The sequence below is a fragment of the Theileria orientalis genome, chromosome 1, assembly GCF_000740895.1.
Source record: "Theileria orientalis strain Shintoku DNA, chromosome 1, complete genome".
In the NCBI taxonomy this organism is placed as follows: Eukaryota; Apicomplexa; class Aconoidasida; order Piroplasmida; family Theileriidae; genus Theileria; species Theileria orientalis.
Genome location: NC_025260.1, coordinates 1,639,634 through 1,662,353, shown reverse-complemented (window position 1 = coordinate 1,662,353; position 22,720 = coordinate 1,639,634). Strand labels below are relative to the sequence as shown.

The 22,720-nt window shown below is 39.4% G+C and overlaps 12 protein-coding genes across 12 annotated transcripts; 7 read left to right on the top strand and 5 right to left on the bottom strand.

Annotated features, from left to right (window-relative positions):
• Positions 1 to 136: 136 nt before the first annotated feature.
• Positions 137 to 2,298, top strand: TOT_010000680 (conserved hypothetical protein; the record flags this gene model as incomplete). The annotated part of the gene is made up of 3 exons (XM_009691226.1): positions 137 to 1,702; positions 1,854 to 2,006; positions 2,134 to 2,298. 3 exons carry the CDS (start codon positions 137 to 139, stop codon positions 2,296 to 2,298), a joined length of 1,884 nt encoding a protein of 627 aa, XP_009689521.1.
• A 203-nt stretch (positions 2,299 to 2,501) lies between these two features.
• Positions 2,502 to 2,937, top strand: TOT_010000679 (hypothetical protein; the record flags this gene model as incomplete). Its single annotated transcript, XM_009691225.1, has 4 exons — positions 2,502 to 2,589; positions 2,623 to 2,657; positions 2,688 to 2,747; positions 2,842 to 2,937. 4 exons carry the CDS (start codon positions 2,502 to 2,504, stop codon positions 2,935 to 2,937), a joined length of 279 nt encoding a protein of 92 aa, XP_009689520.1.
• Positions 2,938 to 3,154: 217 nt separating this feature from the next.
• Positions 3,155 to 5,691, top strand: TOT_010000678 (conserved hypothetical protein; the record flags this gene model as incomplete). Its single annotated transcript, XM_009691224.1, has 6 exons — positions 3,155 to 3,245; positions 3,338 to 3,663; positions 3,808 to 4,097; positions 4,410 to 4,699; positions 4,754 to 4,900; positions 5,405 to 5,691. The coding sequence occupies 6 exons, from the start codon at positions 3,155 to 3,157 to the stop codon at positions 5,689 to 5,691; spliced, it is 1,431 nt and encodes a 476-aa protein (XP_009689519.1).
• Positions 5,692 to 5,755: 64 nt separating this feature from the next.
• TOT_010000677 (conserved hypothetical protein) lies at positions 5,756 to 7,822 on the bottom strand (the record flags this gene model as incomplete). Its single annotated transcript, XM_009691223.1, has 7 exons — positions 5,756 to 6,223; positions 6,504 to 6,560; positions 6,612 to 6,650; positions 6,687 to 6,771; positions 6,807 to 6,895; positions 7,057 to 7,214; positions 7,309 to 7,822. The coding sequence occupies 7 exons, from the start codon at positions 7,820 to 7,822 to the stop codon at positions 5,756 to 5,758; spliced, it is 1,410 nt and encodes a 469-aa protein (XP_009689518.1).
• A 262-nt stretch (positions 7,823 to 8,084) lies between these two features.
• TOT_010000676 (uncharacterized protein) lies at positions 8,085 to 8,947 on the bottom strand (the record flags this gene model as incomplete). The annotated part of the gene is made up of 3 exons (XM_009691222.1): positions 8,085 to 8,399; positions 8,527 to 8,691; positions 8,765 to 8,947. The coding sequence occupies 3 exons, from the start codon at positions 8,945 to 8,947 to the stop codon at positions 8,085 to 8,087; spliced, it is 663 nt and encodes a 220-aa protein (XP_009689517.1).
• A 204-nt stretch (positions 8,948 to 9,151) lies between these two features.
• Positions 9,152 to 9,450, top strand: TOT_010000675 (nucleolar protein; the record flags this gene model as incomplete). Its single annotated transcript, XM_009691221.1, has 2 exons — positions 9,152 to 9,205; positions 9,331 to 9,450. 2 exons carry the CDS (start codon positions 9,152 to 9,154, stop codon positions 9,448 to 9,450), a joined length of 174 nt encoding a protein of 57 aa, XP_009689516.1.
• An 822-nt stretch (positions 9,451 to 10,272) lies between these two features.
• On the top strand, positions 10,273 to 12,199 carry TOT_010000674 (uncharacterized protein; the record flags this gene model as incomplete). Its single annotated transcript, XM_009691220.1, has 5 exons — positions 10,273 to 11,340; positions 11,381 to 11,444; positions 11,597 to 11,707; positions 11,838 to 11,890; positions 12,101 to 12,199. 5 exons carry the CDS (start codon positions 10,273 to 10,275, stop codon positions 12,197 to 12,199), a joined length of 1,395 nt encoding a protein of 464 aa, XP_009689515.1.
• A 341-nt stretch (positions 12,200 to 12,540) lies between these two features.
• TOT_010001285 (conserved hypothetical protein) lies at positions 12,541 to 14,453 on the top strand (the record flags this gene model as incomplete). Its single annotated transcript, XM_009691219.1, has 4 exons — positions 12,541 to 12,631; positions 12,880 to 13,019; positions 13,190 to 13,378; positions 13,497 to 14,453. 4 exons carry the CDS (start codon positions 12,541 to 12,543, stop codon positions 14,451 to 14,453), a joined length of 1,377 nt encoding a protein of 458 aa, XP_009689514.1.
• A 242-nt stretch (positions 14,454 to 14,695) lies between these two features.
• Positions 14,696 to 15,263, bottom strand: TOT_010000672 (60S ribosomal protein L14; the record flags this gene model as incomplete). The annotated part of the gene is made up of 3 exons (XM_009691218.1): positions 14,696 to 14,942; positions 15,031 to 15,095; positions 15,192 to 15,263. The coding sequence occupies 3 exons, from the start codon at positions 15,261 to 15,263 to the stop codon at positions 14,696 to 14,698; spliced, it is 384 nt and encodes a 127-aa protein (XP_009689513.1).
• A 736-nt stretch (positions 15,264 to 15,999) lies between these two features.
• Positions 16,000 to 17,322, top strand: TOT_010000671 (uncharacterized protein; the record flags this gene model as incomplete). The annotated part of the gene is made up of 7 exons (XM_009691217.1): positions 16,000 to 16,149; positions 16,257 to 16,418; positions 16,450 to 16,530; positions 16,615 to 16,749; positions 16,793 to 16,863; positions 17,072 to 17,192; positions 17,272 to 17,322. The coding sequence occupies 7 exons, from the start codon at positions 16,000 to 16,002 to the stop codon at positions 17,320 to 17,322; spliced, it is 771 nt and encodes a 256-aa protein (XP_009689512.1).
• A 164-nt stretch (positions 17,323 to 17,486) lies between these two features.
• TOT_010000670 (succinyl-Coa ligase, subunit) lies at positions 17,487 to 18,803 on the bottom strand (the record flags this gene model as incomplete). The annotated part of the gene is made up of 1 exon (XM_009691216.1): positions 17,487 to 18,803. The coding sequence occupies one exon, from the start codon at positions 18,801 to 18,803 to the stop codon at positions 17,487 to 17,489; it is 1,317 nt and encodes a 438-aa protein (XP_009689511.1).
• Positions 18,804 to 18,877: 74 nt separating this feature from the next.
• TOT_010000669 (protein kinase) lies at positions 18,878 to 21,585 on the bottom strand (the record flags this gene model as incomplete). The annotated part of the gene is made up of 4 exons (XM_009691215.1): positions 18,878 to 19,022; positions 19,097 to 20,753; positions 20,859 to 21,032; positions 21,192 to 21,585. 4 exons carry the CDS (start codon positions 21,583 to 21,585, stop codon positions 18,878 to 18,880), a joined length of 2,370 nt encoding a protein of 789 aa, XP_009689510.1.
• Positions 21,586 to 22,720: the final 1,135 nt, after the last annotated feature.

Here is a 22,720-nt window from a genome sequence, read left to right as displayed (position 1 = left end):
ATTTTAATATATATAATAAGTAACAAGTGTAATAAATAAGAATAATAAAAAAATAAAATATAGTTGTGTAATAGGGTGTACTGAAAAAAGTAAAAGGGCAAGTCATGGACGGTATGGGGAACAAAGAAGCCAATATATGATAAATAGTAAAATAAAGCTGTTCTCACTGGTAATTTGCTTAATCAGAACGAGCACGGCAGTAATAAACACTAAAATAAGTAGGAAGTTGCCAATTAAAAATAAATTTATTTACACAAACCGTAATTTGGAACAAATCATACAACTTCAAAGTTACACGAAAACTTCCATTGGTAATGTCAAATTGAACGGAATTAAAACTTTGGGGAAAGCAGGTACAGTATGTGTAAGTAGAATTGAATCACTTAACACACGCGGAACCCAGAGACAAATACACGCGACGAGTTTAAATTACGCACTTCTACCAGTAGTAAGTAAACTTAATGGTAACTGTATAATAAAACTCCAAAAAAATAAAAATTGGAGAGAAATATCGGATGTTTTAGCCGCTAATACATGGAAATCGGCCCATAAAACCCAAAATAAATATAGTTTTATCCTGTCGAGTGTAAATAATTTTATTAACAGTGCAAATAGCACGCTAAGTAACCACATAACAAAACGTGCATTTAATTCGCACAAAAACGCGGAGTTTAAAGAGGGACTAAAATCATTGGAAAACCCAGAAAGAAAAGAAGCAGCGAGTGGATTAAGTAAAGAGAAAAGTCAGAGAAAAGACAAAGAAGGTGCAGAGTTGAACGTTATATCGATGAATCCGCTCTTTGATAAAACGCTCGCAGGTAAGGGGCGCGCTCAAATGGGAGGCAAGGGAAAGGCAGTGATGAGCCACTTTAAAAACCGCCAGGGACTGCGAATAAGAACCTACGCGAGCGAAGTGGACAGGCCTAAGGGAAAGGTGTTCTTGGTCCACGGAATTAAGTCGCACTTCAGAGGCGACTTCGCAGGCTACAACGTCGACTGGCACCTGGCGAACGTGGGCGAGTACAAGACAGAGTCGGCGCACAGGACCGAGGAGCTGGAAAGGGGGCTGGTCTTCCATAGCTCGCCGCCCGCAGCGAACTCGGACGAGAACTACAGCACGCTCGACGGCAAGAACGTCTTCGACGTGACGCCCCGCTTCAAGTACGAGGGCTCCTTCCTGGAGTACATGAATAACCTGGGGTACTCGGTGTACGGCCTCGACCACCAGGGCCACGGCATGTCGGAGTCGTTTGGGGGGAGAAGGTGCTACTTCGACAAGTTCGAAGACGTCTGCTACGACCTCATACAGTTCATATCTCTGGTTAAGCGCGGCAACTTCTCCGACACCTCGCAGGTCTACGACCACGACCAGATTTTTAAAACGGACGAAAACATCACGACCTCTAGCTTATACACGGGCAACGGCTTCAGCACCACCATGAACAGGTGTTACCTGATGGGCCTGAGCATGGGCGGGAACGTGGTTCTGCGCACGATGCAGCTCTACCACAAGGCGACCTCAAAGAACCTGGTCGACGCGCTGGTGTGTCTGGCCGGAATGATAAACATAGACTTCCACTACCAGGGCCTGGTCAAAAAGTGCTTCCCCTGCTTCCGCTTCTTCAACAGGCTGAAGCCTGCGTTGAGAGTGGGACTGCCCCCGGACTTCACGGAGACGCTGTCAGCGCATATGCGGGGCCAAGTAAGTTGAGTAGTCAGTGTTGACAGTGTTGTTAGTGCTTTATTGGCGTCTTTGTATTGGCGTTTGTTATTGTTGATAGTATCAGCATTAGTTATGTTGGCGTTAATTGTGTTCTTATTGGCGTTTTTTACCTGAGTTAACAATGGTTTAGGACCCGCTGTTCTTCAGAGAGAGGCTATACATAAAGATGGCACTGATGATTTACGACGCGACGAAGACCCTGGAGGCAGAGTTTAGCGAATATCCAGAAACCCTTCCAACACTGTTCATTCACTCGAAAGATGATAAGACATGTGATGTTAAAGTGAGTTACTAGTTACTGCAGTGATGCTATGTATTGAAAAGATGTAGTTATTGGAGGAGCTACACGAGTATTAGTCATAGTTGTGTACGCTGCCCGAGACTATGTGGCTAAAATAACTTCAATTTAGGGGCCGAGACACTTGATGGATAAGTTTTTTAAAAATTCAGACATTGTAAGATTTCACGAGATTGAAGGAGCGGCACATGTTATTTCGTCGCCATTGTTGACCACAGTAACAGGTCCACTTGTACGAAAGTTTCTAGAAGATCTAGAATTAGGGTCCAACCTTTAAATGTCATAAAACAGTATACGGAGATACGCGTGTAGCATTGAGGCTAGGCATGAATGAGTGTATTTTATGAGTATGTGTGCTAGGGTGTTGGTTGAAGGGTAGTATTACCAACTAATATTCAGTATATATTTATAAAAATAGTTGATAATTTTTAAATAAGTTTGTAATATAGAATATAGTAAATTTACATATATGCGTTGCGTATGAATAAGGATTATGTTATGGAATCCCAGGATGAAGCGGTGGAGGAATCCATGGACAAAAAGTCGATGTTAAAAGGATTCTCAAAAGGTATTTTGAGGGGAGCACTAATGTAATATTTAGCGTTTAGCACTATAAGTAAAAAGAGCCATGATAAGGTATGTTTACATTCGATACATGAGTTGAAGGTCATTGAGAAGAAGCACAAGAAACCGGAAGAGGATGATGAATCAGTGGCATCAGTAAAGGTGGGAAATAAATATAATTGATATAATAGATATGAGTAAAGTAGATATGTGGTATACAAAGGATATAAGTGTCAGTCGTGATAATGATGAATAGGTACATCGCAAAACAAGTGTGAGAGTCGACCCATCAGAATATCCGGAGGAACAGGAAAAAAAATATAAAAGAATAGCAACCAAAGGAGGTATTTGATAATAATGACGATAATGATGTATTTTAGTGAAGAAGCTTTTTATACTACTAAATAATGCAAAATGACGATATGGCAAGCAAATTTAAAAGCGGTTACGTAATTTTTATCATTTAAGTTACATTTTAATTAGTAATAAATGGAATATGTGGAGTTGTGTAAATTGAAACATAGTAGAATTAGGGAATTGGAGTAGAATCCAGATGTGTTTATAAATTAATGAATAAAAATGATTATAAACATGAAATAAGATTAGTGGTATTAATAAAACGAAGAAAGTTGATAGAAGATAAACTGGTGGAAATAAAAAGTTAATTAGTGATTCTTTTACTGGCACACCACAGTGAAATAGTGTACATGACTAATATGAAATAGTGTGTATAATTGAGTTTTAAATTGGAGAAGATCAAATATCGCATTCTAAAAAAATGGAATCCCTCAAATCGACTGCTCTGATTCCAGGAGAGCCTGAATTTAAGACGGAATTTAATCTGCTCAACATGTTGCTGGTAAAGATACCGAAGCACGTGGATTTGAGACTGATACTAAACGTGAAGCCGTTGCAGCCGAGACACACAGTGGCCTTGCAGCAGTTACACTCGGAACTGTTCCCAATCAGGTACGATCCAAAATTTTTTGAAGTCGCCTGCTCCACGGAATCAGGATTTTTCGATACACAGTCGTTCTGGGATTTTTTCGACTCGTCGCATAACAATACGCGAGACGTGGTAAGCATTAAACACTAGCTGCTAGTAGATATCGCTAAACGCAAGGAGTAAATGTTAAACATTAGAATGTGAGAGGCACTCATGCCAATTTGCACATTGAGTAGTTCGCACTTATATGGCTGCACTGACATGTAATTGCTATAGGATTGGTATGAGAATGAAATCATGGCGTTTGGAGTCTTTCTGCCGAGGACATACGTGAGTTTCTTCAGAAGGACTGGAGAGTATGCAATCGACAAGTACCTGGAGTTTCTGGTGAAGGACGCAGATTACAGCGAATTCGACGACCCGTTGACAGAGTCGTTGCTGTACGATCATGAGTGTGACGAGTTTATGATAGGCTTTGTAACACTGCTGATAAACCTGGAAGAAACGAACAACCTGATCTCGGGAGACGACTACAACATACTGAGGACGTTTTACACAAGTCAGCTGTGTCCACTGATATACAACACAGACCCTAAGGAGAAGCACATAGATGTTACAATTGATTCAAACGGCACAGATAAGGAAGAAGACGGTAGTTTCATGGATGTGGAAAGTGATCTGGATCGGATGAATTCAGTAGACGAGATAGGCGTTGATGCCGCACATTCCGGTGGTGATGCTGGTGGTACTAGAGAGGATAGTAGTACAGGTGCTAAGGTGGATAGTAGTACAGGAGCTAAGGTGGATAGTACGGATGTTAAAGATGCATTTGATAATCGCAGTGTAGAAGGGATGGAACATACCAGTGACATTGACAGGGAGGAGACGGAGAGAAGAATTAGAAGCTCCATAAGAATAAATGAAAGCCTTCTGGGGGATAGCTTCTACCTGTTCCTCTACAACCAGCTGTACAATAATGAGCTCATTATGGAGTACGTGAGGAATTTTAACATCAAGAACGCAAAGAGCGTGTACATACTGAGCACAGGAATAACACTGGGGCTGAGAAAGAGGATGCTGGGAACGCACGTGATACTGTTCGTGCAGCTGCTGGTCTACTACGTCAACTACAACGTATACGTATACGAAAACAGCTACTATCAACTGAGTTACGCAGTGATGAAGAAGGAAAATTACAACGCACACGATCCGCAGGAGAGAGCAACGAGGAGGAATATGAGCGTAATGAGAAACTACTACAACAGCAAGTTTATAAGAATGAGGGACATGTACGTGTACTACACGCACGTGTTGAACCTGGGAAATGTGCCAGTGACCATGGCAAATTTCATAACGAAGGTAAATGAAGGTGAAATGATTAAAATTGACCTGAATGGTAAATATAACATGGGCACGATGGCTAGTAGCTTCACGAGTAGTAGTAACAGTAACACAATGGATAATAATAATAACAATGATGATGGTAATGGTAACAATGATAATAATAGAAACAACTCAATGAATAATGATAGTAGTAACATTAACACAATGGATAATAATAACAATGATGATGGTAATGGTAACAATGATAATAATAGAAATAACACAATGCGTAATGATAGTAGTAACATTAACACAATGGATAATGATATCAATGGTGATGGTAATGGTAACAATGATAATAATAGAAATAACACAATGCGTAATGATAGTAGTAACATTAACACAATGGATAATGATATCAATGGTGATGATGTTAACAATATCAATGGTGATAGCAATGGTAATAGCAATGATAATAACACGATGAATAATGATGATGATAACACCACTACTAATGATAACACTCTAAATGGTATTAACAACGACACAGTTAACAAAAACGGCACTGAAAATAGCAATGTAGCCGCAGATTTAAACTCACTGAATGCTAGTAACAGTAACGTCAATAAGGACGTTGCAGTGGCAAAAGGTAGAATAAATGACGTGTATAGTAAAATGCCACTTGTAATATACCTGCACACGATCTACTACAATGAATATGCGACGAGGATGTACGAGCACCTGAACTTCTACAGAATAAAGAGCATACCAGACTACTACAACATCAACAACAAGAGATATGATGCGAATTTCCTTGCACATTACCTTTGTATGTAATTTTTTTGAAATCTGCCTTTCAAACGTACATATGGTAGATATGGTAACCAGTAGCTATTGAGTGTCAGTATGTGTATAGTACATTGATAGAGGAGATCAGGCGGTGGATCTGTCTATAGACGCTTAGGGCGAAGAAGTCTGACTGCAGTTCGACGAGTTTTAGCCCTTCAGATCTCAGGTGCAGTTTCATGTTCTCGTTTAAATAAGTTAAGTTCCTACGCAGCCACTCGTTGGAGGTTCCATTGATGGCAGTGGTGGCATCGGTAGAGGCGCTGCTGGTAAGAATGGCAACTCTGTTGAAGGGATCGTAGAAACTTAACAAGTACGGGCCGTGCAAATAGGGGATAAAGCGGTAGTTGAGCATTCGCAAGAGCCTACACACCTCACTATTGACGTTTAAAATGTCGCCACTGGCAGACGTGCCAATGTGGCTGTACATACGGTTAAACAACCCGTACGAAATTCCATTTACGAATGTAGATAAGACTGCATCTAGGTAACTTTTATCTGCGCCACTCAGCTCCTCGTAAACCTATGTGTCAATTATATGATAGCAATGGTAAAAGCGATAACAAAGGCAGCGTTATAAGTTGGTGAATTAGTAGTAGTAATAACAGTAATAGCAGTAGTAGTAATAACAGTAATGGTAATAGTACCAATAGTGATTGTAGCAGTAATGGTACCAATAGTGATTGTAGCAGTAATGGTACCAATAGTGATTGTAGCAGTAGTAGTACCAAATGTAGTAGTAATGGTAATAGTAGTAGTAGTAGCAGTAGCAGTAGTAGTAGATAATGTGCATAGAATTGTACCTTGGTGTTGTATTTAAGGTAATATATCATTAGTTTACATATTATTATGTCCTCAGCCTATAAAATAATGGTGAATGTTGACAAGAGAATACTTATGGATAAATTTACCTGTAATTCATGTAGTTTTAACAGTTTTATTATTAGTTCCTAAATTGTGGAATTAACATCTGGTTGTCCAAGTACCATATTTTTCAGATTGATAATATTGTACATTACTAAGCTCAGCGATGTTGACAGCAATAAATCTTTGTCTTTGATTCCATATAGCCTAATTTCAGTTAATGCTCATAACGTGAACGTTACCTTTTGTTAATGTTATTGTTGATTGTTGCTTTATTATGCTTGTTCAACAAGTTATTGTTATGCAGAAAACAGATTAGGTTACTTATATCCTACGGTACTGTTTAGTTGAACCGAAATATTAATATATGTGATATATGTATGTGTGTGTATTTAATGAGACTAATAAGACTTATGTAACTAATGTAACTTATGTATATAATATTAATGACTGATATAAATAATGTGCAGTTGATTATCTAATTGACAATACTATTGATCCGATCTTTGATATCTTTTCCAGTATTTTATTACAAATGCATGATATGAAATCCTTTTCGAATACTGTTTCATTGTGTTTCCTTATGCTATTTGTTGAGTGTAGTATCTTAAGTAAATCTATTGCTTCAAAACGATTTAGTCTCTGAATGACTAAAGTGTGTATTAGTGATTATCAGTAATAATTAGCTATTTTCTTTAAGTAAATATCTAATTGACCAAAGTTCTTGTTAATCTAAAATGTTACTTTCATTCTCTAATAGTAATAAAAATGACTTTGATATTAGCGAATTTCCTAAAAAATCTCCCTTGGAGCATGAGTAAATGAGTTTGGATATATCCTTGTCGCCAACTTGGTTTATACTTTTACCTAGTCTTTCAGTAACTGTCCTGATTGTGTCATTTAAAAACGAAGTATCCCTATGTTTTCTAACTAAGTTATCACACAAATACGAGGCGTTTTGTATGAGCTTAACAAGGCTGTTAAATCTCCAAATGTGTGTAGAGTTACTAATGGATTTATAAATTAATCCGTATATGTTACTCCAATCCGTTTTATATATTAAGCTAGAGTCACATGAGCATTTCCCTATTAAGCTGACTAGCTTTAAAACATCACTGGAACTGTAGTTAAGGACATCTTTAAACAAAACTTGTTTTAAGTCATTTGGCACCATGCCATCATTAGAAGTTGTTTTTTTAACAAAGGAATACCTATTCCAGGGCATTCTACTTAGGATTCCAAGTTTGTTGGTACTCATCTTCCCAAAAATAGGTCACTACTCTACACATTAGTAGGTATTATGTGTTGCGCCACTTTTACGCATTATTGTTGATTAAAATTAAATAAATATACTTGTATCTTTATAAATATACATAGATTTTACTAATAAGTGTATAATTGGGGTGGAATCTTCACACTTTACTGGTACGCCTGATGAGAATCACAGCAACATAAACTAACAATCAAAGTTATATATTAATACGATATTGTTTTATAATACATTAGTAGTGTAATGATGATCATGTTTTGCTGTTCTTTTGATTTAGCTGGAGCAACTTCGTTCTTAACACGCCTTCCTCGGCTAAGTCTGGCACTAAAAACACCAAATCGAAGTTAAATGGTAAATTTTGCGATTTATTAAAAACTTGCGGGTTAAATGTAAAGTTACTGTTACAATTTGGGCAGACTCCTTCGTTAGAGCTGGTGTTAATAAATTTTTTAAATGCCTTTTCCGACACACAGCATCCGCACTTCCAAATTAAGACTCCTCTGTTTGTTGCTGACAGTTCAGTCCTCAAAATTGGACAAATGAATCTGTTTGTATCTTTATCAACCTAAAATTGTGATTAGGCGGTACCATTTTGGTAAGGTAATAGTTTTAATCAGGGAGTGTAAAGTTAACTAAATAATAGGTATGTTTTATTTTTAAACAGTAGTGGCGATAAAATTTATTAGTATAACTGCGCTGTACTTGGATACCATGAATTTGACATCTTTTATATCTTTTAACCCTTTCAAATGTTCAAATGAAGCTCTAGGTTTCTTCGATAAAATGTACCTTAGAACTGCTTCCTTATTGTACAATAATCCTAATTTACAAGAAACAATGGGAGAAGATAGTGGCTCCTATATTTACAATTAATTGACAAACAAGTGTAAAGGTAAATAAACTAATAAACTAATATGTGTTTATACAAACCTGAGATAACGCACAGGCAGTCCACCTTAACTGTTTCAACTGATTGCTAGATAAGTGCTCATCGACTGTTCTACATTGTGTGTTTGGCAAATAACCCATTCCACCCAGATTCCTACTAAACATATACCCAGAGGTTCTAACCAAGTCGATTCGACTAGGTATACTGCCTCCATCACCACCCATTTTGTATAATCAACTACAAATGAATGTTGGTGTATAAATTTAATTAATTTGATATTTTATTCTAATATAATACTGAAATTACGACAGTAAAGTACCTTACGTGAGGCACTATAATTATTCATAATTAATCATTAATTTTCATATCAATTATACAAATTAACCACCTTTTATATTTGTAATATATTTTAATAAGTTGAGTATAAAATGTATTTAAAATACTATGTCGATAAAGATGGAAAGAGAGTTTATACGTTACAGGTATTTACAAGTGTTTTAAACATTTATTTACACAATTAGCTATTGACCAGATAGATTTATAATGTATTTAATAGTTTATTTGTGTTTTATGTATTAGATTGATTTTTTGCTGATTAATTTTATAGAATGTTGGACCCAACGGAGAGTACTGTTTAACGGCACATCCAGCGAGATTCTCGCCAGAAGATAAATTCTCGAAACATAGAATCGCATTAAAAAAGAGATTTAATCTGTTTATGACTTAATAATCACATATAATTTAAATTTTAATACAACTATATGTAGTATATATTTTACACTTTAAATTGAGGTTAACACATTTAAAATTAGTTAGAAACCGTGAATTTATGATTTTGAATGATTAGAGGGTCTATAATAGGTATAATTACTAGTGGAAGTTAGATCAACACATTAAATATGGGTTAACTAATGGTGTGGGTAAGCTTACGCTAACACACCGTTGTCGAATAATGAGAAACAGTCTGTAAATCATTTACACACATGGAATCTCTGGAATCCCATAGTGTCTTATGCACACTATTAACTGTGTTTGGTTAAACCCCCACGGGAGAGGTCGTATAAGCTAATAAAGTACCAAGTTTTATCCTTCTCGGTAAATCAGCATAGCTCCATTAAATTTGAGATATTGGAAAGAAGGTTTATGAACTTCGATTCTTACACTCTCAAAGTTTTATAAACCTTCTGTGTATATTTATCATTTTATTAAAAATAGGTTATTAAGCTATACTCATACATATTAAGATAGCCATTGGTAACCCGATTCAATTCAAATTATGATATCAATATTACACCAGAAAGAAGTTTAATTTTTAACCGACTTTTCAGTATAACTGCCCAACCGACTGAATATACATCGGACTCAAATCGCAGTTAAATAGTTAAAAACAGCCAAGTGATATATAGCGAGTTGTAAATATCTAAAATAAGACACTGATAACATTAAAACGAACACAGATAGTGTGTTAAAATAGAAACAACAGACGATAAAATATCATTAACACACTCCAGTCATATAACAAATATACTCTAGTAGTAGCTAATTCAGCATGGATAACGAAAGCTTTTGGTTTTTAGATGTGGACGATGAAGGATATGAAAAGGGGAACAAGTACGATAAGACACTGTCGAACATGTCGTCACCTGAAGTTGTGAGCACAGGATACGAGTCGTCACTAGAATGGAGCGCAGATTCGAAGTATAGTTTGCGGAGAAGCAACAGCAGCAGTAGCTCGAAAATATATAGATCGAGCTCGAGTGAGACCCTGGGACCATTCGTGGATGACACGGCGCTGGAGGTGGGAGAGGAGATAGTGGTGCCAATAAACAGTAGCAACAGCAAGTTGGTGGGTTTCGGAAACACAGTGAGTAGCAGTGAGACCGGCACGCTGCTGGGATTCGGGAATGGAGGGCCGAGAACGAGTGGAAACAGTGCAGCAAGGAGGAACGTCGCAGGGGAGGAGCTGGACATCATGAACTACAGCAACTACCAAAAGTACATCGGCGAGTTGAACGCAGACATAGAGGAGTTCTCGAAGATCATACAGACGCTGGGCCTGTTCAAGTACTACATCAAGAACAAGAAGAACAGCGTAAACGTACCGGAGCTGAACAAGAGGTTCAGCGCAATATGCACCAGCTGCTCGGAGAAGATAAGGCATATCGAGCAGAAGCTGTCGAAGATAAACTACTGCAACCACTACATCATGGCAAACGAAAAGAACCTGGAGTACCTGAGAAGAAGGTTTAACCTGCAGGACTCGGCAGTGAAGAAGCTGAAGATACTTATCGACACGTTCAACACGGTGGTGAGAGAGTACACGCACATCTCGAAGAAGCTGCTGGTGCAGGCAGACGTAGGAGCGTACAATGTCGCAAGCACCATTGGTAGCATAGGCATGGTCAGAGGAAGTGGCACAGAGAGTGTTAGAGGCACCAATAAAAACAACAGGCAGAGTGTTAATGCCGATACGGGCATGGGGAGTGGTGACGGGAGTCCAGTTAGCAGCATATTTGGCAAAGAGATATTTGGCACAAGCAACAATAGTCCCAAGAACAGCAGTAACAGGGGAGCATTAGTGGCCACGAACGTTATTGACAATGAAGTCAGTGATATGGTAAGTTGGTTTAGCACCCTAACGAGTGAATGTAACTTAGGATGACAAGAGTTTGTTGAATGAGATCAGCAATAGAACGAAGGACATACAAATACTAGAGCAGAGTAAGTGAAGATAACTAGTTGTGCAGAAGCTTAGTAGTAAATAGATGCTGTGGTTATTGGTGAAAGCGTTGGTAGATAGAGGAAGTGTTGTATTAGTAGGGTTTTATGAGAGGATACTTATCAATTGTGACTGTACTAATAGTAATGTTTAGACGCGAGAGACCTGAATGAGCTGTTTGCGGAGTTGAACAGCATCATTAAGAAGAGAGGAGATAACATATCGAGTTTGGAAAATCAAATACTGTTATCGTCAGAACAAATAGGTAAGTTATGAATAAGCAGTTAATAAGAAATATTGCAACAGAGATAATAGTGGCATGAATAATAGATAGTACTTGTAATGCAATATTTACATTAACACTGAATACAAATGACTAATGGTGTGTCCTATAGACAAGGGAACAGATTATATAGAATTTGTAATGGAAAGTGACAGAAATAGGAAGGTAAGTTATAACAAGGGCAGTTGTGGTACTAATAATTATACAATAGTAATAATAATAAAGGGACAACAATAATAATAATAATAAAACAATAATAATAATTATTATACAATAGTATTAATAATAATAGTAATTAAACAACAATAATAATAAAAGCAACAACTATAGTAGCATATAGTTGACGTCGATTGATAGTAACTAATGAATGTGTAGACTTTATATGCAGTCGGAGGATGTATAGTACTGGTGGTTGGATTGTTGGTGATACCCTCAAATTTGAAGAACATTGTATTTAAGAAACTTATACCTTAATGTAATAGTAAAAGAAATGCATTGATAAGTAGTGATGATGTGTGACTGTCGTATAATGTGTAGGCATAGTATATGAATTAAATAGCGGTACAAAGGAATGTGTGAATCAAAAATATTATATAAACGGTTAATTTGTAATGAAAAATGATGTAAAATAGGATAGAAAGGAATTGGTGATGAAAAAGGGTGATAGATAAGTGATTGTGTAGGGAGAGGATGGAATCTTAAGTGGTGTTGATTGTAATAAAAAAGGAGAGCAAATGATAAGTAAAATTTAATAAAACAAATGTAACAAAGAAATAAAATAAAAAATACTAAGGGAAGGAAGGGAACTGAATAAAATGGATAAAGTAGATGTAGCATATAATCACTTGTTAAACTGGTTATGTGCCAGAGGCAAATTGCCAAACGATTACGCAACAAAGCTTCTAGGTAGGCTATTAAGTAAAAATAAGTAAAATAGTAAATATAATAAGTCGTAGAGTTGGAAGTTGAAGCATTTATCAGTTAATTAGTGTGTTAGAAGACAGTTATCTGTGTAACTAGTGGTTAAAGCTGTAGTTTTTGCATAATTAGCACGGTGTTGCTGTTATTGGCCACGTGAACAATATGTTAATGATATTAGCGGTTATATAACTAGAATATTTAAGCTATTTATGCCAAAGATGACAACAGTGTAGACTTGGAGGACTACTGTAATTTAAACATACTCTACGAGAGTAAACTCCCGGAAATGGTCAGGGTGATAGTCAGTAAAGCGAGTGAAGAGTATACGGAGTGGTACGACCCACTGACGGAGGCCTTCGAGCTGCTCAAAAATGTACACAGTAGATAGGTATTGGTATGGTTAAGTAGCGTTGATGTGTTAGCATTTCTGTTGATACGTGGCTAGTTAAGTAAATATTGGTATTTATGCATGAGCAGTTAAGTTAGAGTTACCTTTGGTACGTAACTGGTTGAGTAAATATTGGTAGTAATGCACTCGTGTAGACCCCCGAAGGGAAGGCGGTTAATTTCATTGGACAATACACGTTTCAGCCGATGCAAAAGGTGGACAAGGCGCTCAAAAAATTCAACAAACACAACCTGTACATGGTCTCATACCACCAGCTACTACACAAATACGTAACCTACTACATCCCATTCCTGAAAAAAAACCTAGTGGCAATAACAAACGAGGTATGGTTACTAATAAAAAATAGTCAAGGTTACTAACTATTTAGTAGCACTAGTAGGTAGTTACCAGCACTAATTTACCATAACTAATTTACAACCACTAATAATAAACTGTGTGTAGTTAAATGATTACAAGCTCAAGGAGTTCGATTCTGTGAAGAAGTTCAAGAACCTGTCGGCAGAATTCGAAATCAAGTTGGAAAAGTACGGCCTTAACAAGGAGGATTACGAATACAGTGACCAGTGCCAGACGAAGCTGTACTACGACATCCAGGAAAAGGTAGTCGAGATGTCGACAGCGTACCTGAAGGAAACGTACGAAAAGGTGGTCAGCATACTGAACAAAGTGTATGATCCGATAATAGATATATTGAGTTCGTTCACAAGCCACCAAAAAATGGAGGCAAGCTACTCAGTGAAGAAGTCGACGAGGTTCATAAGGCACTGTAAGAACCACGGACTCAGGCCGTATAGGCTGGCGCACCAGCTGCACCACTCGTTGGAGGCATACGCGAACGGCGCTCAAAAGCACTCTAACGGGGACTTTATAGTGATGGAGGACGGCGTCAAGGTGGACGAGGAGCTGTCAGAGTCGTTCCTTGGGAACAACATCTGCAGGCAGCTGCTGCTGAGTGACCTGCACGAGCTGCTAATATTCTTCTCAACCTGGGAGCACCAGCTGTCGACGAAGGTCTATGCAGACTACTTTGGGCAGCGCTTCGACACGGAGTTCCACGTCGACGACTGCAGGCGCTACTCTGCGGAGCTGACCAGGGTGGTTGACATGCTCATGGGCAACGAGACTGTGAAGCTGCAAAACATGCTGAAAAACCACCAGAAGCTATCTGAGTACGTGCTGCTGGAGATGAACTCCTGGTCCCTGGCGCTGAAGGAGCTGAAGAAGCAGGAGTCGTACTCTCTGCAGATTAGGACCCTGGGAAAGAGCCTTCAGTACTACAAAAACGAGCTCGACACTGCTAAGCAGAGGATAAAGCACCTGAAGTCCAAGTTGGAAGAAGGGGCGTCTCTGCTGTCGAACGTGAGTGTGCACATCTTCGGCGAAATAGACGCAATCTAATTGTTAATATTTACACGTACGTGGTAACAGTATTGTATCAGTGGTAACATTAATGGTAGTAGTGGTGTAATATTATTAGTAGTAATAGTTGTAACAGTAACTGTAGTATTGTACTAGTAAACATGTAACAGTATTGTATCAGTAGTAAACTTGTGGCAGTAATAGTACCATCAATAATGGCATTAATAACTATCATATATGGTCGAGTATCAGTAAATTAGTTGCGAATTTCAACACGGCATTTAAAGCTTCAGAAGCTTCCTCCTCTGGCGCTGCGCTACCATTAGTTTGAACCTCTGGAAGTCGTTCAAGTTCTTCTTCTTCTCTACAACGCGGAGCTTCTTTCCGAGGGACGTTTTGTCGAACAGCTCTAGGGCCTTTTCGGCCTTGGCGACCTTGGAAACGGTCTTGGTCTTCGCACCTCTCTGTAGGTCGACCTTAACGTCAGTCAACTTAAGCCAGGTCTTTGGAACCTGCTGCCTCTTAACACTAAGAACAATAATTAGGGCGAATTTCATAGTTTACTTGGTGTAGTTCTAGGAGTGATTAACTGAATGAAGATGAATATTAAAGATACCCTGTAACGTCAGCACCATCGACGAGAATCCTTGAGGGAGTGACCACATCAACCACGAAAACAAGCTAAACGAAGTGAATTAGTGAGAGGAATTGGTCAAAATACGTTTTAGATACTTAAGTGGAGCCAAGTAAATACATATGATACAGCACAGAATCTACCTTTCCAGAGTTAGGTCCGTATGTCAAAAGACATAGACGACCAGGTTCAACAAACTTTTTAAACAAGGGCATCCTAAGAATTAGTTAAAAGGTTGTTAAAATAAAGGTAAATTTAAAATAGGAGAAATGAGCGTAAATAAATAAGTAGAGAATAACGTACTTATAGGGTATATAGGTGGTAATATGTATTTAAAAAATTAATGTAATGAGGTTGAACTGAATAATAAAATTAAAAGGCAATCTACCGTATTATTTTAATAAAAGAATAGTGATGCCAAAGATGGGGGTCAAGTATATTAGAGGAATCTCAACTTTTAATAAAAATTTGTAATAATATATACAATATTTCTTTATAGTAAAATGGGTTTAAAATATTTAAACAAGATTGACTCCTTGATATTCACCAAATTCCATCTTTTATGAGATTGAGGTTAATAATACACATAGCTGTGTAGAAATTATATATATTTTAATTCTCCTGGTTTATCGGTCTAGTAATACCATTTGATGACTTGAATCACATGGATTCCAGGAATAAATCTGCGTTTAAACACTGGAGTGATATTAATCAATAATACTCCGATTTTCGTCCATTATCGCTTCATCTTTGACATTTAACTTTCATAATTTATGTTTATTCTTTGCCACTTTGCTGTTCTTAATGGTTAGGTACCAATTTTCTAGTTTCCCTATTTTTTATACACACTATAATATTTTCGTCGTAATTATCAACTGTTGTTACCTCTCTATAATATTTGTACTTTATACCTGTATAATAGTCTTATTTAATTTATAATCGCAATTTAAAATGGCGGATTGTCTCGAGCGTATGTCAACCACCAATAGCCTCGAGGATAAACCCAGTTTGAGCTCAATTCGTGATAAATTAACCACTTTTGAGAACTCCATGCTAAATTCGAAGATTAAGCAGAGAGAAGAGGATGATATTAAGTTTAATGTATGCTTTGTTCATGTCAATACTTCTGAGTTACTTAGTTAATTAAATATTTTTCTCAAAAGCCGATTCACACATTCTTATGCAACCATGACTTTTAATTAATTTAGAGAATACATGATACTTTGTCAAGTTTGAACGATCAGCTTGTGAAAGAATCTAATGATAGGGTTTTATCAAGGGAAACACTCAAAAAAATGACCGAAGATGCTGCAAACAGGATGTTAAACAATGTTCAGAATAAGTTAAATAAAAAGGTACACCTTCTGGCTGTAAGTTTACCCATTTAATTGCGACTCGTAGGAGAAATTGGACGTTTTAATCGACAAATGTGTAACACTAGAGAATTCAGTGAATGAATTGGATCAAAAGTTAAATAAAAACGTATGTGTAAGCTAAAATAGCCATTGGCTAACTCTTTCACCTACGGCTAGTTTACTGCTTACTGGTTTATTAATATTTGATTAGGCTTACTTTGAGATGGTTGAAAACGACATAAATGAATTAGAGAGCAGTATCAAGAATGACATTATATCTAAGGCCGATAAGGACACCAGCATATTGGATAAAATATGCTACTTGCAGAATACTAATAAAATCAAAGTTTGTTTCAATCAATTCCCATTTTAACCTAACTTCTTTGCAGATCAACGACAACAACTTATGGAACAATGAGTGTGTAAATGAGATTAGAAACAATATTAGCCAAATTAAACAGTACGTTTTACTACAGCAATATTACATTATCAATCACATTATTATTATTTATTATTATTAACTGATTACTTACACATAAACCAATACTTACACATAAACCTATACTTACACATAAACCTATGCTTACACATACCTATATCTACATGGTTACACAAGCATCTATTGTGTTTAACCTAATGTTGTAATACTATTTTAATGGGCCATTCAGAACTTTTGAAAACGAGAACGAAGTATTTTACAACTACATAACCAATGAACTGAATAATATTAAATACGCTCTTGAGGCCACAAGCACTGCTAGGAAGCAGTCTGATCAGCACATACTACAGGTTTGTCGACCCACAGTAGTTTAAAATAGTACTGGCACCTGCACCGATAATTCCAATAACATTGCTAATTGCCCTTTAGGCTATTGATCAAATGATGTCATTTTCATTGCAACTCAAGAAAAGGAATTAATGCTCTATTTAATGTTTAAATTTCCATACATTGCACCTATTGGGAGGCGCACGGTATCTACAAGTATACACACAGCACCCAGGAGTAACCCGTTAGCGCTACAAGTAGTCTGTTGGTGGCCGGTGCTTACAAAACGACTTTGAAGGTCTGGCAAGGACCAGTGCTCACGAATTCGCCATCTCGACCGCCGACTTGCACGCCGAGTCGAAGTCCGTGCAGAAGAGGTGCGGAATGTTCGCCTCGTTCAGCAGCTTCTTCGCCACGTCGGCGTTCGTGCCCTGCAGGCGTATCACCACCGGCAGCTGGCGCACCAGGCGCCTGCTCGCCTCGATGAACGAGGTCGCGAACTTGTCGCAGTGCACAATGCCGCCGACGATGTTCACCAGCAGCACCTTCGCGTTCGCGTCCGAGTTAACGATGTCGAGCGCCTTCGAGAGCGTCTCGCTCGTCGAGTTGCCGCCGACGTCGAGGAAGTTCGCCGCCGAGCCCCCGTGGAACTGAATCAGGTCGAGCGTGGCCATGGCGAGGCCCGCGCCGTTGACGATGCAGGCGACGTTGCCGTCGAGCGATATGTAGTTCAGGTCCGCCTTCTCAGCCTCCGACTCCTCCCTCGTGCGCGCCTCGCAGCCTGCCGCGAAGACCTCCTGCTGCCTGTACTTCGCGTTGTCGTCGACCGAAATCTTCGAGTCGCAGGCGAGCACTCTGCCCTCGTCCGTCTCCGCCGCCGGGTTGATTTCGAGCAGCGTCGCGTCGAGCTTGAGGAAGGCCGCGTAGAGCCTGCGCACGAAGTCCGCCGCCTGCGACGCGTCCGAGAAGTCGAGGTGTGCGACGAGCCTGCTCACGTCCTCGTCCGTCAGGCCCTTCAGCGGGCACACCTGCAGCTTCAGCACTGCTGCGGGGTCCTTCTCGGCTATCTCCTCGACGTTGCCGCCCCCGTGCCTCGTCGCGATTGCCACGATGCCTCCCGAGGTGCGGTCGAGCATGAAGGAGAGGTACCTTTCGCGCACCAGGTTCAGCTTTTCCGCCAGCAGCACTTCGTTGCAGAGCACTCCCTTTCCTGCGGTCTGCTTCGTCGTCAGGTAGTTTCCGAGCATGCCCTTTGCGCACTCCGCTGCTTCCGGGGCCGAGGCCGCCACCTCCACTCCCGAGCGGCCCGTGTGTGCGAACTTGCCCTTTCCTCTTCCTCCCGTGAGCACCTGCGCCTTCACCACCAGTGATTTTGACGTTGAGCTTTCCAGGATCAGCTTTCCCATCTTTTCCGCCTCCTCCGTAGTGGAAGCCAGCTTAAAAATTGGCACTGGGACTTTATTTTTCTTCAGCAGCGTCATTCCCACGTATTCTGTGACGTTGAGCCATCTTTTCGTCTCCTTCATCGACTCTCTGCTCCCAGTAGGGTGGCCGTCCACTCCGTGGATCCCTTTCAGACTGCTTAATCGAGCCGTTACACCTCCTCTCAGTGTTCTAAGACTACCATTAATCATTTTAAAACTTTATTTACTTGTGTTGAGTATAAAACATACTAACTAGCTGTGCTCCCCATGTAATGTGTAAAATATTATGCGATGTTGCAAGTGTTACTCTGTCTTTGTGTCATTATCGTCCACGTCTCTCCGTCTTCTCTTGGTCTCTTTACGCTCCCTTGTAGCTCCACTTCGGATACCAATCCTCCTTTGTTCCCGGCTCTTCTCCTGTGGCCTCCTCTTCACCATTCCTTCCATTATTCATCTCTACCACCCGGGGTCCATGTTCCATATTCCTTCCTTCCTATTTTTACTCGTTTCGTCTGTAAAACGACTTCATTGAGTTCGTCCTCGGGTACGGGTCCTGCTTTTTCGGCACGAACTTACACAGTGGGAATATCGAGTTCATTTTACCTTCCTTGTAGACGTGGCTTCCTCCCGTCGCGTTTGCCAGGCTCGCTCCTCCGTTATCTCCGCTCAGCCCTACCATGTTAGCTCCTAAGTTTGCTCCTGTGTTCATTCCTACCATGTTTGCTCCTCCATTCATTCCTACCATGCTACCTCCATTGCTGTAGTCGTAGGTTGCGTATCCCTGGCCCATGTTAACTCCCATGTTTGCTCCTTTTGTGTAGTCGTAGCTTATGTATTCGTTCATCAGGTTACCTCCATTGCTGTAATCGTAGCTTCCGTACCCCTGTCCCATGTATCCTCCGTTCCCCTGGTAGTTGTTACCGTTGTATCCTCCGTTACTTGCGTTGTTCCCTCCGAAGCTTCCTCCGTTACCCTGGTAGTTGTTTCCTCCGTTCCCGTGGCCCATGTATCCGTGTTTGGCATAGTTTTGTGGCACTGGCTTAAGTACGCTACCCTTTTTTGACTTCATGTGCTCTATTGACAGTCTGTGCTTTTCACTTTTATTTGAGCCTGCACTGCTCTTCATATTGCCGTTTCCTCCCATTCCTACTGTCTTGTGTATCGTGGTGCCCATTGTCGTTGCCAGTCCTGCCATGTTACTGTTGTTCCCTGCGTTTTGCCCTTGCAGTGCCGGCATTGTGTTTGTGTATATGCGTCTATTCACCATGTTTTGATCCTCGTCGTTGATGCTATAGTATCTAACGTTTGCGCTGTAGTTGTCTTCTCCGTTACTGTTTCCTCCGTTGCTGTACACAGCTCCCTTTACTGAATTTGTTTTCACCATTCCTGCGCTGTTTGTCTGTACTATGTTACCAGCCATCCCTGCTACTCCAACTCCGCTGTTTCCGTTTCCGTTATTATTTACGTTGTTTCTACTGTTATTTACGTTACTGTGCGTGCTTCCTATGCTGTTGTGTGAGTTGATGCTGATCGTCGAGGGCACGTATTGGTTATGCGACGTGTTGCTTGTGGCGCTGCTGCTCGTCGAGGTCCCGTTGTTCCCCTTCTGGCCACCTCCCGCGTTCGAGTGCTGTATGAACTTGTATATCAGGTGGCGGTAGTTTATCAGGTCGTACTTGATGTTGTCGCACACTGGTATGCTGATTGCTCTCGTCAGACTCGGCAGAATGTTGCTTTTGTGGAATGCCGCCAGGTACGGGTGGTTGAGTGCGTTTACTGTCGTGATTCTCTTGTTCGGGTTGAACTGCAGCAGGCTCGTCAGCAGGTCCAGCGCCTCCTCCTCTGCCTTCGGGAAGTACTCTCTCATCGGCTTCTTCTCTATGTTTCCCAGACTCGTGATCATCACCTTCGTGAAGGGTGAGCCCAGCGAGTCCATGTCCGACTCACTCGGCATTCCTGTGAACGTGATCACCTTGCCCAGCTGATTGATTGTCGAGCTTCCTGGGAAGAGTGGCTTTCCCATCAGCATCTCTCCGAATATGCAGCCTATTGCCCACATGTCCACTCCCTTCGTGTACTTCGTGCTTCCCACCAGGATCTCCGGTGCTCTGTACCATCTGGTTGCGACGTAATCCGTCATCACGATGTCCTTTTCTGTTTCTACGGTGACATTAGTGTTTTGCTAAGTGGTGTATCTAAGTATCACTAAATGTTATTTATCTCCGCTAGTAGCTATTTAGCCTTTCAGTATATATTAATCGTTACCTGTGTTCCCTTTATCCTTTACGAGGGTTTTACTTATTGACTGATTCAAGTCCTTTGCCATGGTGTTATTATTTGGAGCCACGCTTCTAGCCAATCCGAAATCCGCTAGTTTTATTGCACACTTACTGTTGAGTAATATGTTGCTAGGCTTCAAATCGCGATGTAACAATTCACCTAATTATTATTAGAATATCGTCAAAAGGCATATGGATAACTATCGAAGCCACTACTAATTTGTATCTAGGCAGCTAGCTAATACATATCGGCTATCTAGCTAGTTAATATAAATATCTGAATAAATGTTATTTTAGAATCAAAGTCAAAGTTTCAAACCTGTGTGTATAAAATGAATTGACTTCAAGAGTTGATATAGAATATACTTCTTGTGCACATCTTCCAATATGTTTGATCTTATCACAGCATGTAAATCAGTCTCAACATACTCAAAAACCAAATATACGTCTCTGTTGTTATCCGCAGGATATACGTGCATTAATTTTACGATGTTTGGACACTTTTTCAACTTCTGCAAGAACATGATCTCCCTGTACGTCCTCTGAGCATCTGTGGAGTTTCGGAACGCGTCGAAGATCTTTTTTAGCGCTACGACCTCATTCGTGTCCTTCTTCAGGGCCTTCCAGACTATGCCGTAAGCGCCCTTCCCTATCTTTTGTATAATTTTATACATGGCCAGTATGTGGTCGTCAATGTGATCATTCACTTCCATCTTTGCTTTAAACTGGTTTAATGAGTGATTTTGTGTTTAAGTAATATGCTATCAGAAGTGTTAGAAGATGATAAAGTTGCTTAGAGTTAGGCGTAAGGTGTTTAAACGCTACAAAGTACCAATTGGTAACGCCAATTAGGTGAGAACAGTTAACAAAAAAGGCTAATGAACTTATAAATTAGTAGACAAAACGATGAAATTCTGCCATAAATCTATTAATTAACCCGTGAAGAAACATGTTACAGTACCGAAATACTATAACAATGCAATAAACTCGAAAAGGGTGATAAAATTTTGACCTTTAAACCACTTCAACAGTAAAAGAGGTAAAATTTAATGGGAACTTGAGTTAAATTAGTTAATTAATAAATTTAAAATTAGACTGGACCTCAATATAAGTGGAATCCTTTAACTAGAGTAAATTATTCCAGGCTATTGGTGGTCCATTTTGGCATTAAAGCTCCAGATAACCTTCTATTATCTTTGTCAGCTTCCAATCAACACATTTAGTAACTAAGCCACGGAAATATGATTTCTGTGACAGTATTTAGCTTGTAAGCCTATAAAGTAACGATAACCTCGAGATTGTTTAGGATTTACATGTCATCGTGGTGAATGTGAAGGCGTGGAGGTGCATATAATAAGCTGGAGATTCTATTCAAAAAAGTGGTAGAAATAAAAATACTGTACATGCACAAAATAAATCACTGTGTTTCAAGTGCCTTAATGTAGTCGAAAAGAGCCGAAACAACACTTACCAGAAATGGAGAGCACAAGAGGTAAAAGGCAAGGAAGTCAAGGAGAATTCCTGAATGTTTATTCAGTCATACCGGTTTTAAAAAATTAAAAATTAAGTAAATGCGATAATTTGCAGTAATAATACTTGACGTGAGTCTATATTAGCTAGCTGGCCATTGTAATATCAGGCACGGAATGAAATTAAACAAAGAGTGATACATAGTCTTCCTTCTCTAATATTGATTAAAATTTACTGATATTGGCATATGCAAAGTGGATAGAAAATGTGTAAGTGAAAAATATCATTTTGGAGTTGCCCAACTGATTCAACCAGTTATTGATCAAAAAAATAAGATAATATTGGAAAAAATTGGTAAACAGTGATCGAAACAGTCGT